We start from the raw sequence: 16,522 nt of genomic DNA, 5'->3' as shown, positions 1-16,522 counted from the left end.
GGACAATTGTGGCATCAGCCATCAGTGCTGAAGGATCTTTGATTTTAAATAAGCTTTACTGAAGATTATAGTGCAAAAATGTATAAGAGAAACCAAGAGGTCCAAATATCATTCCAATGGAGAAAGACTTTAAAGCAAAGTGGAAATACAACTCGTGGGAGCAATGCAGAAAGAAAATCCTGTGCTTAGATGATACTATAGTTCAAATATCTAAGTATAAAAACAACACATATAGGAATATTAATTCTGAGATGTGAATCATTTTATTCTAGTAGACTTGTATCAAATTCTATATCATTGAATTATAGTCAAAGAGAAGTAAAAGATCCAGGGTATTGCATGTTGATTTCTCTACTCTGTTTCTGTCCTTTATCTCTCTCTCTCTCTCTCTCTCTCTCTCTCTCTCTGTTTCTCTTTCTCTCCAACTCTCCCACCTTGATGCTACTTTCTTACATGTTCATAACGACAGGTATATAGAATTGAAAAGAAAATAGTGTTGTTCTTTGTAGCAACCAAAATAATTGCAAAGTTTTTCAATACTAAATATCCAAAGTGTGTTTCAAGTGCTGTAGGATACTGTAGTACATGTGCAAATGCAGAAAGCTAGCCAGATAAGAACAACAGCAGAGGGAATTTGAAATGATATACAGCCACATAGGCAGATCAGGACCTGTTGAGAGACCTGGCCTATGTATTCCTTGGTCTGTAATGATGGGGACTGTAACTTTCAAACTGAAAATTAAATACTCATATGTGCTATGCATTTTTCTACACTGTGCATGGGGTAAGTGCATATTGTTGATAGTAAACTGAAATTTTATAAGCATGAAAGAAAAGTTGGTAACAGCATTTTCCATGTCCCATCTTGCTGGCACACCTGAAGCCAGGATGACATCTGCAAAGCTTCTTGGAGAAACCATCTCAGTAATGTACTAGGAACCAGGACTCCCTGTAGGCTAGAAGAGCACCTGGAAGCAGCAGGGACTGCTCCCAAGCACTGGGGATGCCGCTTTGAAACAGCACTTGTCTAGTATGCACAGTGCCCCTGCAGTGTAAGACAACAAAAAACAAAACACAGTTGCCTATCAATTGACCTATGGCAGTACAAAGGAATATCCCAAGAAAAGGGTTCCACAGTGTCTCCTCCACACCTCACAGCAAGTCTCATGTTAACAAAGATGGGTAAAATTGACATGTTAAGAACAATGCAATTTTTCCACTTTTCTTTCTCTCTCCTTCTGTCCTTCTGGGAACTATCCCCTCAGGCTCCATTGATGGATTCCTACAAACTTCGTCTTGTTCCTCTCAAACCACAGATAGTCCTTCACATCCCAGACAGCAAATCTGATCTTTCCAATTGCTAGTGATTTCTTGCTTGATATTTAACCCCAGGGATGAACACAGAACTTTATGCATTAAAACAAGTTCGCTGTTCCCAAGTTATAACCCCAGTCCCTTTCCTTAACTCAGTTACGTTCTTTTCCCTCTTGACAATATAATGAACATTATGTTCTTTAATCACAAATAAATTGCTTGGAAATATCTTTAACTTTGAGCCTACTAGAGGGAAAACACTACAATCTCTCAAAATTATGTGGTACCATCTATGGTTTAACAGAACAGCACAATATCTATTCCAGAGATATGAGGTAACCTCTCAAAATGAGTTCAGCTCAAAGGTGACAGAAATACAACTCTCATTCAGGTTCACCACTAAACTTCTGAGTAAGCTTCTTCTTATGATACTGTATGACAATGAAGCTGTTGTTTTTCTCTCAAAATAGTGTTTATGATTTTCTCTTTGGTTTACTATAGTTGACCAGATGCTACCACCTTTAGCTACTGTAGATGTCACAGAATTAATTTAAGATATTAATTTTTACTATTTCAAGAATTGGAGAGGCTTCTTACTTATGGGAGGTGGCCAGTTTTCTGAGGAAAGTTGACTTTAGTTTTGCATTCAATATTCCAGGAAGTCATGAGTTACTGTGATGAAATGCATACTCAGGTATGGCTCTTGCCAGTGTTTCTCACTCAAGAGCTTAGACACAAGTACTTCTTTAGTAACAAGATACATTCATAAACAAACAAAACACACAGTTTTCCAATCCCTGGGGACTAAGAATTGAAAGAAATAGCACAGATATATCACAATGCTACCTTTGAAGACTGAAGCAAAAGTACTACATAATCATAAACACATTTTTATTTTTCTAGCTTAGCCCTTATAAAATCAGCTTATTCATATATATATTATTGGGAAGTCATGATTTCAACCAAATTGAAGGTCAAATTCTAGCTCTTGACCCCAGTAAGATATCTTCTATGGTGCAGACTACAATATGTTGGTATATGTAGTATATAGCTAACTTAATTTGGAAAAGTATGTTTGTCCACTAAAATATCAGAAAGAAAATATTACAGAAGTTTGTTTCCACATATCAGGGACTATACTGTACCTCTTTGCATTAGCACTGCCCCTGGTATGTGGCAGTTAGAAGGCATCTTGGTATAGTCAGGTCTCTCCTTCCACCTTTACATGGCTTCTAGGGCTCAAACTGCCATCACCAAGCTTGAGGATATTATAGCCCGGAGTCTGTGGACATGCACTTCTCAGGGTAAAAGAAAAGTGGCCACTGTGACTCTATTCAGACAAAAGCATAGCTACTCATGACTCAGCTTTCCCCTCTTTTCTTTCCTGGACCATATCTGGTTCAGATATTGTTTTCAGTCCATGATTACACATAACCTGCAGCTTATTGGCTGAAGGTCATTCCTCCTGGTTTTGTAGGTACTGACTCTCTGCAGTGACTCCTGGCTCACCATTTCTCTAAGTGTAGGCAGAAGCTCATGGACCATCTTCAAATGTTCTGCCCTGTCTATTCCTTTTCTTCCTATGATCTTTCCCTTCATAAAACACAAAAGAACTTTGGGAGCACATTCCCATGGAGGGATACTCCCTTAACCTAGAGGCAGGAGGGAGGGCCTAGTCCCTACTCCAAATGACTTGATAGATTTTGTTGACCCCTCCTGGAAGGCACTACTCTTCCATCCCCCCCCCAACTCCACAGGGATGGTGGTCTGTGGTTATGGAAGGGAGGGAGAGAATTAGGAAGGGAGGAAGGGAGAGGGAACTGGGATCGATATGTAAAATAAGAAAAAAATAAAGGAAAAAAAAACTCACATGGAAGCCTGGGACTTAGTTTCTTCTTCTGAAGGACTCTGCGAGAAATGGAGACCACTGCAAAGTTTGCCTTTTTGACAGTCAGTCACCTCACCAAGCTGTATTGCTTTTGTTAAGATGAATTTTATAGACTAAATCCCCCTTCCCCTAACAAGACTGTAGATACTAGTAATGAAAACAGTGTGAGAAACCAGTTAGATTTTATGATAAATACTGATTTCAGCAGATAACTATCTCACGTAAATTTCAACAAGCCATCTAACCCAAACGTTTACTCTTTTAATCTATGAACTGGATCAAAATTGTTACTGCTTTGGAGATGTACTGTACACTTCCTGTCATGTGTCTAATAGATGTTCCCTTCTGCCTGCCCCACTGGAAACAGCAATTCCCTAATCCCTCTGTTGGTGATGAAAGAAAGAAAACATTGTGCCCAGTCCCTGTAAGAAATATTAACACAGCTGCTACAAGAAGTCCTGTCCTTTTATTGTTGACTATTTCTATATAAATATGCTTGGGCTTTTCCTGAAGTTGTGTGACAATTTATTAGAAGTCATTCACGTTAACACTGTCATACAGGCAAACAGAAATCCATGTTATGTAGAACGGTATATAACTGAGCCACAGCACAAGCCAGCAGCACCTATAGGGATGATTCTGGTACATGAATTAATCTGCAGAGCAAGAGCATCTCAAAGAATACCCGTGTAACCCAAAGTGAGTCCCAAGCTTGCTGGACTATTCCCATTATTTGTCAGCTTTAGTTCTATAAACTAGACAGAAATTTGCAATTTAACTTTAAAAAGTAAGTTCCTCCAAGTTTGACTAGATTAATTCTCCAAATGTCAGTATCAATGTGTTGGGTTTTTGGCAAACTCAGATTGGATTTAAAAGTTTAACTTCTGGAAGCCCAGGAGTGTTAAACCAAACTTTGAAATAGATGATGGGGAATTTGTTCTGCTCTGATTTGTTGTGTAAGAACTGAGAAAAATAACAGAGATTATAAATAATTAAGGGATTACCTGTTTTCCAAGGAGGAAAATTGTGTGATTAATTATTTGGGAGGATTGGTCAAAAGAAGACCTTGAAATCTATTAAACTCTTCAATATGTATGTATGCATAACCTGTCTCAGCCTAATGCCCTTGGAGCCAGAAAAGGGTATTGGATACCCTTGACCTTGAGTTACAGACTATTGTGCAACACATGGGCATGCTAGGGACTGAACCTGGGTCATCTGTAAGAGCAATAAGATCGCTAAACTGCTGGACCAATGTGCCAGTCCTGGACTCCTAAATTTTGTTGTGACTATGATCGTACCTTATGCTTTTCTTGCTTGCTTTCTTTAGCTCCACCTTTCTACATAACATGGATTTCTGTTTGCCTTCTATCTGTTCCTACCATTTTCCTTCATGTTTGTACTAAAAGTCCACATCTCTATCAAGAAGATGGAGAAAAGCACTTGTATACAAATTGTCAGATGGTTCATTTGCTGGAAAATATGGGAAAATGTGAATTTACCCAGTAAAACATGCCTTCCCCCCACAAAAGTAGTATAAAAATAACAGAAATATTTGTACGTTGATATTATCTTTTGGCTTAGAATGGGATATATCAGGAAGTATATTTGCAGACTATTCACAAGCTAACAAATTATATTTGTCAAATAATAAATGCATTGTAGAGTATTGCTCAATGAGTTAAATCACTCTAATATACAAGAATGAGGATTCAGTTCCTAAATATTAGATAGTAAAAGAAACCTATTTTTTTTCCTTTCAAATCATACATGTTTGCATGCAACATGATTCTATGGCATTTAAGATCAACAAAGGCAAGACTCAGATAATGGAAGATAGCATAGCACACTGGTATATGTTTGTGAGCTCAGCACAGAAAGGGTAAGAAGAAGATTCACAGAAGTTAATCCTGTGTTAAATATATAGTGCATTCTGAGCTAGTCTGAGATATATAGCATGACCCTAACTCTAGAAACAAAACAAAACAAAACAAAATGATAGTATAAAAGTCCAGTAAGGCTGGTAGTATTAATCTTAAAGATGGTAGGATTGATAGCACAAGACAGATTAAATGTTTCCATGAGGTGTGATACAAATATGTTATCTCAATTTATGTGGCAGCTACCTTTATATATACAGATGTTAAACTTATTGTGTATCATATTTAAGATGTGCATAGATTCATCTATTCAAATTACAAAACTTAGTAATACTGGGCGGTGGTGCTTGCTTCAAATCCCAGTACTTTGGAAGCAGAGGCAGGTGGATCTCAGTGAGTTCAAGGCCAGCCTGATCTACAAAGTGAGTTCCATGACAGCTAGAAATGTTACACAGAGAAACCCAGCTAAAAACAAGCAAACAAAAAAAAACGAACAAAAACAAAAACAAAAAATAGAAAACAAACAATCAAACAAAGACAAAGAAACAAAAAACACAATAGTAACCAAAGTCAACAGGACACAAAACATATAATCTGATGACCTGTGTCCCATCCTTAGGCTCTCCATGTTTAGAAGGAGAGAATGATCCAATCCCCACTGGGTGTTCTCTGGTCATCACATCTGTTCTGTAAGACATGCATGTCAATATCTCTGTCTCTGCCTCTGTCTCTCTCTCTCTCTCACACACACACACACAATAAATATAATATAAAAAATTGAAGCATGGGTTCTTTAATCAAAGTACATATCTACACAATATTGAATCAAGTGTGGATGAATGGATGACATCAGTGTTTGTTTCAGTCATGATAAATTAATGAATCTTTGGCTTTTGTATAAGATGGAGTAGTAGCTTCAGGCAAGTGGAAGGTACATTCATTTAAGTTGCTAGTCAATCCTTGACCCTTTTTGCTTTACCACAGAGTGTCTGATCTCCATAAGAGAAAGTCAAGTCATATATCTCAAACAGTCTTGACTCTACTGAAGACTGATATCATAACTTATAAAGGATCACAGGAGAGTCAGGATACAATTGTGTTTGCGTATATTCCCAGAATTTGGAAAAGGGAAGTTAAGGTATAGACTGAAGGTAAAATAGTATTCTATACTGAGTAACAAATAGCACAGTGCAGCAGGGTTTTGGAACTCTTGAACAGTGTCTTTAAAGTTACAGGAAGGAACATTTTAACTTTAACAATCCAATTAACCTACTGGACACACCTAATATTGTTAACACAGTGAGCCTGGAAAACACCCATTTCTTAATTTGTAAAGATTGTTTCCTCTCTTTTCCAAAGGAAGAGAGATTAAGAAGCAATCAATTTGTGTTAATGAACATTAAAGAAGCATTTTTAACCTCCCAAAGTTTATAAATGGCTTTTCTCCCTATCATGTACTTGGACAACTTAATGTTCCTTTAAATTCTCACATTTGCTTGACATTTATATTTCTATTTGGGTTTTACAGACTTTAATATTCACACCTTTTGGTTCAGTATAAACTCAAAGGAATAATCCTCTTATTTTTACTTATGTTTTTAAAATGTGCAGTGGGGTCTCATCTAGCTTAGGCTTGCTTTTAACTCTTTGTGTTCCTGAGTCAACTATCTATATTTCTCATGTTCTGGAGTTTCAGGTATGAGCCATCAGGTCTGGTTCACTATGGAAGGAGAGCAATCTGCTTGCTGATCTGCATCCCCAAACCTCCTAGATGCTTACAGGGAAGTTTGTCAGCTCTTGGATAGATTCAATGCTAAAATAACGAGGGATATAATCCATACTTTCATTATTTTTCAGGCAACGAACCAGCCAATACTCCTAAATGATGCTACTGTTACTTGACTAATTGGATATATATATATTTCTGTATTGTTTTGGAGCCTGTCCTGGAAATCTCTCTGTAGACCCGCTGGCCTTCAACTCACAGAGGTCTGCCTGCCTCTGCCTCCAAAATGTTGGGACTAAAAGGTGTGCACCACCAACAGTCTGCTTGGATATAATCTTGTCCTCTTAACTCCCTATGCTTGGATTAGTGAAACTTCCAGACCTCACCAAAGAACTTTCTCAGTGTGACAGATGGTGGTGTAGGTACTCACTACAAAGCACAGAGCCTAAGTGTCAGAGAAATGATCAGCTACAAAAGGGATAACTATTTCACACCTCTCCCAAAGGCTCACGAATCACTAAAACAGAGGACAGAAAGACTGTAAATGCCAAGAGATTTAGGAGGACTAGAGCGAAGTAGTTTCTTCTGGATATATCAAGAACCCCACATTCATGACATCACAGGAGCTGTGTTTACCTGCACAAAAACAAGTCAGTCAGCCATTGAGAATGAAGTGGAAAACAGTTCATGGGCTCTGTCAATAAATGAGGAGCATTAGTTGGCTTTGCAGAGAAGGACTCAGTTTTCTCTAAGGGTGAGGTTCTTGGTAGGTCTATCAGACCGCAGAGGATGGCCCTATATCTATGAATACATAGTCAGAACCAATTGCAGTCAATGGATCATTAAAGTTAGGTTTTAAATGAAGTCATAAACTTGGGAGAGGAGGGAGATGGAGAGGATCAATGAGGAGATAAGGCAAACAGCTGAAAGTGAAAATGTTCACAATACATTGTACAGAATGCACAAAGAATTAATGAAATACGTACTTAAAAATTAATTGCTTTACCCACTAGATATCACATGACTATGTCTTGAGCAGAAGAATTGAGGATGGTTTAAGTGATATTTATACTGGGGATAGGGAAGTGTGAAGCCAAGGAATTTCAATATATAGAGATTTTTGTTTTGTTTTGTTTTGTTTTGTTTCTGGGACACCCTTATTTAATTTGGATACTTCTTCCTTTTAGCTTCAGTTTTTGTTATTTTTACTGTTTCTACTGAGACTGTGTTTTACTCTGTAAGAATCAGTCTGTATTCAAATTAGCTATCCTTCTGCCTCAACCTCCCTAGAACTAGAATCAGTTTCAAATTTTAAATTTCATGGCCCTCCACTCAATTTCTCACTTTTTAAACTTCTATAACTTTGTCACATTTTCTATGAAACCTCTATTTGAACAAAACCAAGATGTGTATTCTCATTTTTCCTCATTTCTCTATATTCCTAGAACTTTGCTATCCCTGTGATTTATTTTTCCTTTCCCTTCTTCTCTTGACATAAATGCTTCTGACTATCTAAAGCAATATTGGGGCTTTTTTTCTCTTTTCCAACACACACACATACACAAACACACACACACACACACACACACACACACGCACACATTGTTATTTATAATATATATTTCAAATAATGAGTAAGTCAAATGCCTGTTGGTAAATGAATACAATTGTATCATTTCTCTTAGACTTTTGCAATGTTGGTACACACTGTTATGCCTTCAGATGTAAAGTCAGCCTAATGTTTTAGAAAATAATAATGCTACTTCTTGTGCACACTTGTGTAATTTTCCACATAAAGCAGCACATTCCTTGACTCACATGATAGTTTGTGGTGAGAAATCTTGCATGTCAATTTGTCTAAATCTGGAATTAGCTGAGAAACCTGGCTCTGGATTGGTCTGTAAGAGCATTTTCTGGAAGAATTAACTGAGGTGAAGATCCTCCCACAAAGCAGGTTGCATCTTTCTGCTTTAGCCCAGTTAAGAGGAGGTCCAATGTGACAGTTGTTGATTTTGTTCTGTTTGGTTTACTTTTGGCCCTCACTGGTGAATGCATCTACTCTATGTTGCTGTTCCTGATGCCATTGGAACATTTTACCTCCATCAGAGTTCAGCTTCTTAGGTTCCGAAGGCAAAATGAAAAGTTGTAACTCTCTAGGAATCTTCTAGGCTTTCTTCTGCATAGGAGTGGGACTACTAAGGCAATCAGCCTCCAAGATTGAGCTTCTATTGAACTCTCAAACTGTCCAGTATGTACACAATCATTGCTGAACCAATCCAAAATTGTCATTTAAGATGAAATAATAAATTTATTTTATGATATTTACTCCTTCCTTCGGTGCTCTTTCTCTAGAGATCCCTGACTAAAAATCCTCATCTTTAAGGAGTGACACTGAACTAGTTTTCCTGATAAAATATTTACTCATTTCTATTCTCCTCTGTCATCTGTGATCATGTGTTGCACACTATACTCAATATTTATGTTCCCAATTTATATACTTTTGAGTGTTTACATAAGACTTTAATGGAAAAAAGTGGATGTGTGTAAATGAGCTTGTAGAATTTCATTGTTCTCCTATTAAATGAGTTTATAGGTTAATAACCAACCACTTTGCTAGAAAACAGCAGGAATCATTGAAAAACAGGGGACAAAAGAGTATAAGAGCCAGAGATGGTGGATGACTACAAAGGAGATAGTATCTGCTGCACAGAAAAGAGAAGCTGTACATATATCCTCACAGTGGTTGTAAGCATGCACAAGATCTCAGGGAAGTCCAAAACTTAACAAGGACAAGAGAGTTAAGCACAAAGACCAAGAAGTTACTGGGAACTGATAGCTGTTGGGGAGTCAGAGAATCCCTTTTCTACAAGTGTGAAACCACTAGTACATTAACCACACTCCAGTGAAAATCCACATATTCAAGTATATATGGACATCGCAAATTGATAGTACTCCATTGGGGGAGTCTAGTTAGTAGGAAAGTAAAGGGGTTCTGGAAGAATTAGGGAGAATGTAGGCAAATATGGTCAAAACACATTTTATGAACTTCTCAAAGAAATAAAAAAAACAAGCACTGTGGACTGTGGTCATGAAAATGCCAATACCTTTGTGTTTGCTGTTACTTGTTATATCTTTTCTCATTGAGCACAGATCCAGGAAATTAAAGATGGATGATATCATCAAAACTAAACGGAAGTCAAGCATAGTTAAGACCATTCTGTTTCGATAGTCATAGCTTAAAACTTTCTGTTTATGAAAAGTAAAAATCCATTTAATCTTGACTTAAAATCATGAGATCTGTATTTTCCAAAGGCATATTTTTCTATGTTGGACTCAGAGGGTGGGTGGCTGTCTGTCTGTCTATCTATTGTCTGTTCCTTCACATATTTCAATGTAAATCTTACTTGGAAAAACATCACCACTTGTAGAAACTATTACAAGTTGATTTGAAGTTAGATCTTCCTGTACTCACTACTCAGTGCTATTGTCTGTGTTAGAAGCAAAATGACACTGATTCAGGACCCATTTTATTTATTATAAAAGAATGCCCAGGCAAGGTTGCTTCAGAGCAGTACAGTGTTTTGGAGTTGAAGAGCAGAAAATAGTGTGATCATACTTTCCCTGGAAGACTTATTGGGGCCAGAGAGGGCTGTACATCTTAGTAATGCAGCCACATACATGTAAGCAAAATGAAGGCATGCCTGGGCTCTTTGAAAACATAGAGAAACTGAAAATTATAGAAATAGCTTGGTTCAAGAATTAGAGGAGTACTGCCAAATATTGGTAAAATTCTCTAGATTTGTCAGGAATGCTAGGCAGACAGCCCAGTCATGGCTCATCTTACTGTGGCTCAGATTCTGTCTCCATTAAATTGAAATGAAGAAAAATGACATACTCAGCTATAAAAAAAAAATCAAGGCATCCTTCTCTGTAAATGAAGAATAAATAATATAGAAGGACAATAGGATATCAAAAGCTGATGTCACAAAGTCAGGCATGTTGAACTAAAATAGGTTTTTATGTTAATGCATACATTATGAATAGCTTGAGAGATGGTTCCATGAAGTAGGTAAAGCATTTGCTGTACAAGCACAAGGACCTGAGATTAGATTTCCAATACCCAAGTGAAAGGCAGAAGTGATGGAGGCAAGAGACTCTAAATCCCAGCACTTCCTGGAGGAGGTAAATTTATCCCTAGAGTTCTCTGGCTAATCAGCTCAGCTGAAACCAAGAAGTTCAGCTTTAGAAGCCTAGACACAATGGTGTGACAGACTTTGATGATTCCCCCATAGAAGGCCTCTCCTTTTCTATGTAGCAAAAGAGGGATGGGATGGGGGTCAGTGGTAGGCATGGGAGAAAGGGAGGTAGAGGGAACTGAGATTCATATATAAAATTAGATTGCTTCTAATTTTAAAAAAGGGGGAAAAAGGAAAAGACTCTCAAGATAAAAGCTAGAGAAGTGGTCAAAGAAAGAATTCACACAAAGATAAATCACACACACACACACACACACACACACACACACACAGGCATGCACTCACGCACTTATGCACGCAAGCACACACATGCACGTGTGTGGAACCAATGTCAGCCAAAGGCCCAGATGTTGGCGAAACACTGAAAATATCAATGTGAAAAGTAATTCGTGCCTTTAAAATTTAACATGCATTTTGGTCAAGGACACTGTAGTATGCTGTGAATATTTGAAAATATTCTCTCCCAATATGATCTTATGTGAAGAATTTACCAAGGATGGGCCTGGTGGGAGGGACAAAAGATGCTGGAGAATAGAATCCTTATTTGTTCTTCTAAAATGTGTTCAACTCGTCTTTTGAGTTTAGATCCTTCATAACTTTGGTAGCTGAACTCATTCTCTCTACACTTTCTTAGCAATGGTATTTTGAATGCATGCCCTCAATTTTATTGTTCCATCTGCTGTGAAAGTGAAACAGTGTTTCTGTGATAATGCACAATGATAGCATCCCTAGATAGACACTGTGGCATTTTCCTCATGGCACTGTGAAAATCTTCACATATCTTTGGCAGGAGGCATAGAGATTTTTAGAAACTACCACTGTTTTATCGTGTTGGAATGTCATCTTTAGCAACCTTTCTTTTCTGTTTTATTGTCCTGAGACATCTTTTTCTTTTTTTCTTCATGCGTATGTACAGTCCATGTACATGTTTATGGGCTGCTGTGTAGAGTATACATGCGTGTTTGGATATGTTTGGAGTTCTGAAGTTGATGTGAGGCAGGTTTCTGGCTTGCTGTCCATTTTTAGTACTGAGTTGGGGGTCTCTCACTGAGTCTCCAGTGCCTTGCCCTACTGCTTCCCAAGTTCTGGAATTACTCCAGATAGTCATGAGTATTTGTCTGTTATAGGGGTTCTAGGGACCAAAGCTCTGGTTGTCACACTTGAGTGGAAAGTGTTTTATCCATTGAGCAATTTCCCCAGCCCCTATAAGGTTTTATTTGATGTTTTCTTTTTGCTTTTAAGAAGCTCATAAAGCTTTTTTTTTATCTGATATAATAAATTTTCATATCCCTATATATACAGAAAATAACATTCTTTTTCCAAATATTTATAAAACGCCAGAAATAATTACTAATTTGCTAAAATAGGATGCCTATAAGGGTAGTAGCCATGAAATATAGATATCATGTCTATGTGACATCTAGGGCTTAGGAAGAGAGGACTCAATTGAGGCTCTAGAATCTCTTACTTCTCATTACCCCAGACCCTTACCCCATTCGCTCTTCCACAAAGTTACCTGGATGAGCATTGTATCCCACTCTTCTCACAGCTGACTCCATCCTCTGATGCCACTATCACTTTGAACATCTAGCACAATCTCCTTCCTAGATAGGACATCTTATGGTATATCTCCAGTTTTCTTTTCAGCCATATCTTATGTCAGACCCCTATATGGCCCATGTTTCATAATCCACAAAGGCAAATATAATTTAAAATTTTGTTAAACTCCCACAATTCCCAGGAAAGCACTATAGGCAAGAGGTCCAAAGATACCAATCAGATACTATTAGTCAGAGACACATAAACCATGTGAGGTACTGGAGATAGTGTGAATGCAAGTTATTCTCACCATATGAAGGACTGAATTTCATCGTAGTGGGGAAGGCATGGTAGTAGAAACATGGTTACACATCTACAGTTAGGAAGCAATGGAAGACAAATGCAGTTGCTCAGCTTGCTTTCACCTTCCTATAAACATTGGGACCCCAACCTATATGGCAGATGGAACTACCCATATTCAGCATGGACCTTCCAAACTTTTAAACAAACCTATGAATAATCCCCCACAGACATACACAGGGTATGTTTCAACCATGATTCCAAATCCATGCAAGTTGAAGATCAAGATCAACCATCACAGCAATACAGCTCAGACTTTATCAGGTGTGACAACAAAAAATGACAGTGCTATAGTTTGTGTCTTCAGTGTCCCCCTATCTTAGCCACCTTTCTATCATCATACTAAGACACCATGACCAAGGAGACTTACAGGAAAAAAAAAAGAAAAAAGAAAAAGAAAGAGTTTCTTTTAGGCTTACAATTTCAGAGGGTGGGTCTATGACCACCATGGTGAGAAGCATGACAGCAGGCAGGCAGGCAGTCATGGTGCTGGAGCAGTAGCTTAGATCTACAAGTAAGATGCAGGGAACTAACTGGGAAAGGCCTGAGCTATTTGAAATCTCAAATCAAATCTTACCCTAATGCTGCTTCCCACAAGGTCATACCACTTAAACATACCACTGATTGGTGGACAAGTATTCAAATGAGCCCTGGGGAGAGAATTTTTATTCAAACGAACAAATCCCCAAAGGTCTAAATAGTAAACTTAAGTCCTCAGGGGTGGTGCTCTTGAAAAGTGACAAAAAAACAAAAACAAAAACACAAAAACAAACAAACCACCACAACAAACAACAACAAATTATAATAAGAAACCCCTATTAGGACACTTAAAGGTTACTTTGAGTGTGCCCATTAAGAGAAATTTAGGACACCAGGCATCCCCATCTTTCATTTGCCTACAAGCAAGCTTCCACCATAATTCCACCATAGTGTTCTCATCCAAGACCCCAAACAAAGAGAAGAATCAAACCCTGACTGAAACCTCTATACCCATGAACTGTAATAAACCCACTCTCTCTATATGTTATCTCTGGTAACATTTCTTATGGTGAAAGAGGAGCAATAAGCACATATAGATTCTGTGCCAAATTAATATTCAGGAAATATCTGTTGGTAAATAGAAGCTAGTCATTCAAATAGTATGATCATGACTAAACTCCAGGGGAGCAGAGAGTCTTCCTAGTGTCTTGTAAACAGGAAAATGTTGAACAGAATATGATGAGTTCAGTAAGGTGGGAGTGTAGAATCCTTCAGGAGTCATTAGGTAACTGCCTCACTGAATGTGCCCTTTCTTCTTCAGTCCACATTTCTTACTTCTCACTGTCAACCCAGTTAATTCTCAGGCATCACTTACTGCATTACCTTATATAAGAAGTCCTCTCAAGCACTGCATCAAAAGATACAGAATAATGTTCACTCGAACTGCTTTACTTGCTGCCCCAGAGAACAAAGCAGTTTCCATAGTCTGCTCTCATTAGCTTCTTTCTCACTACTTCACCCAAATCTGGACACTTTGAGAGACCGAACATGAGATTTCCCCCATTTTCTGTGTATTTGATTTTTAGCCCAGTACACATTTGTTTTCAGTAAAATGGGGAAGAGATATTTAAAAAAAATCTATCTATTATTATTGTAGCACATCTGTAAATTCAGTGGCATATTTTGTAAGATAGTTGATCAGCTCTGGGCATGTATTAGGAAAATAAATTAACAGAGGTGACCCATGGGATTGTTATCTACACAAGATAACATAGAAAAAGACCAGTGACAGATAGAGGCACAACCTGATTTGTTGCAGAAAATCTACACAGATGCTGTAGCCTTATGGAGAGAATAATTAATATTGGAACAGAGAGAAAATAGGAAGAAGGGAAAATATTTGGTTCCTCTGAGTAAGAAGATGGGGTTCAGTGTGATATTAAAATCATACTTGAAGAAGTCTTTGGAGACATGACTTATCAGAAAGGAAACAGAAAACAGGCTATCAGCAGAGGAGTACATTCTTTCTTTGTTCAGTGTTTCCATTTAGACTGAACCTTTCTTTGCACATTAAGAAAAAAATTAATTGTATCCAATATATTCAGTTACATTATGGGAACACCAAATAATATCATTTCCTATTAATGCTCCCCTAAAGGTCTTAATAGCACAGAAGGAAAAATTAAAATGGGAGGTGGCAGAAATGTAGGAAAGCAAGGGAATAACAAGAAAGGGAGGCAACATTTGCGTCTGCAAAGGGTCACTTCCTTATACCCACAGCCTCTGAAGGGATCACAAGAGGTAACAGGAATGCTATCCTTATGGTTGTCATGCTAAGAAGCAAAGGGTAAATTACAAAGGGAAAATATTCTTTCTAAAAATGCAGTGTAACTGCACACATACTTGGATGTATTATTGTTTCACTTCTTAGCGGTGGTGATGATTTCTTCTCAGAAAGCTCTTCAGAGTGAGAAAAGAATCTATGCTAATTGCAACATTATCATGAAATAATATAATCTCTGCAAAAGAGGGCTGTCAACAAAGGGAACAGAGCAGGTGTACAGCTTCATTTGCAACCCATTGCTCCACTCTGGAAAATACAGTCTATAAATCCTGTACAAAGATGATACTCCCAAAAGACCTGAGTTTGGGTTATCCAACAGCATGTCGCCCCCTCTTCACACATTCCACTGCTGACAAAGCACATACCTTCCACTGTTGCTCTCTTAGGCTGGATGGTGATGGCTCCTTCTGCAATATCTTCATGTTGATGCAGTGGGTTGATTTTGGATCCCCAGCTGTCTGACCCCACCCAGAGAAAATGGCCCACTTGGTCAGCTCTTTTGGCTGCTGCTAGGATCTGCCTATGGAAAGGAACACACACAAAAAAAACCATGTAGGTGTAAAAGCTGAATATGAGCATCTTCAAACTCAAATAGAGCCAAAAGGAGCTCTGCAGTATCAAAACATAAGCAACCAATAGCAAAGGCTATAAGGATTTGTATACTGCATATGTAAAGGAATTCTTTTTATTTTTGTTGGGTTTTTTGTATTTATTATTTTTTCTTATTTCACGTATCAATCCCAGTTCCCTCCCTCCTGTTGCATCCCCCCACCTCCACAGAGAGGGTGATGCCTTCCAGGAGGGATCATCAAAATCTGTCAAGTCATTTGGAGTAGGGTCTAGGCCCTCCCTCCTGCCTCTAGGCTAAGGGAGTATCCCTCCATGAAGAAAGTGCATCCAAAGTTCTTTTGTGCACCAGGGTCACATCCTGGTTCCACTGTCAGAGGTACCTTAGACTATCCAGGTCTTCTAACTGAGACCCATGTTCAGAGGGTCTAAGTAGGTACAATGCTGGTTTCCCAGCTATCAGTCTGGGGGTCCATGAGATCCCCTTTGTTCAGGTCAGCTGTCTCTGTGGTTTTTTGTAGCCTAGTCTTGACCCCTTTTCTTATCAGTTCTCCCTCTCTGCAACTGGACTCCAGGAGTTCAGCTCAGTGTTTAGCTGTGGGTGTCTGCTTCTGTTTCTATCAGCTACTAGATGAGGGCTCTAGGATGGCATATAAGTTAGTTATCAAT

At 38.2% G+C, this 16,522-nt stretch overlaps 1 protein-coding gene across 1 annotated transcript in view; it reads right to left on the bottom strand.

Annotated features, from left to right (window-relative positions):
* Nucleotides 1-16,522, bottom strand: part of Grm7 (glutamate metabotropic receptor 7) — an 803,889-nt gene that overhangs the window by 356,288 nt on the left and 431,079 nt on the right. The window contains 1 exon segment of the mRNA XM_051203689.1: nucleotides 15,652-15,806. Coding sequence (XP_051059646.1) covers nucleotides 15,652-15,806 — 155 coding nt within the window.

This window comes from Phodopus roborovskii, unplaced genomic scaffold (genome assembly GCF_943737965.1).
Source record: "Phodopus roborovskii unplaced genomic scaffold, PHOROB, whole genome shotgun sequence".
NCBI lineage: Eukaryota > Metazoa > Chordata > Mammalia > Rodentia > Cricetidae > Phodopus > Phodopus roborovskii.
This window is presented reverse-complemented; position numbering and strand designations above follow the sequence as displayed.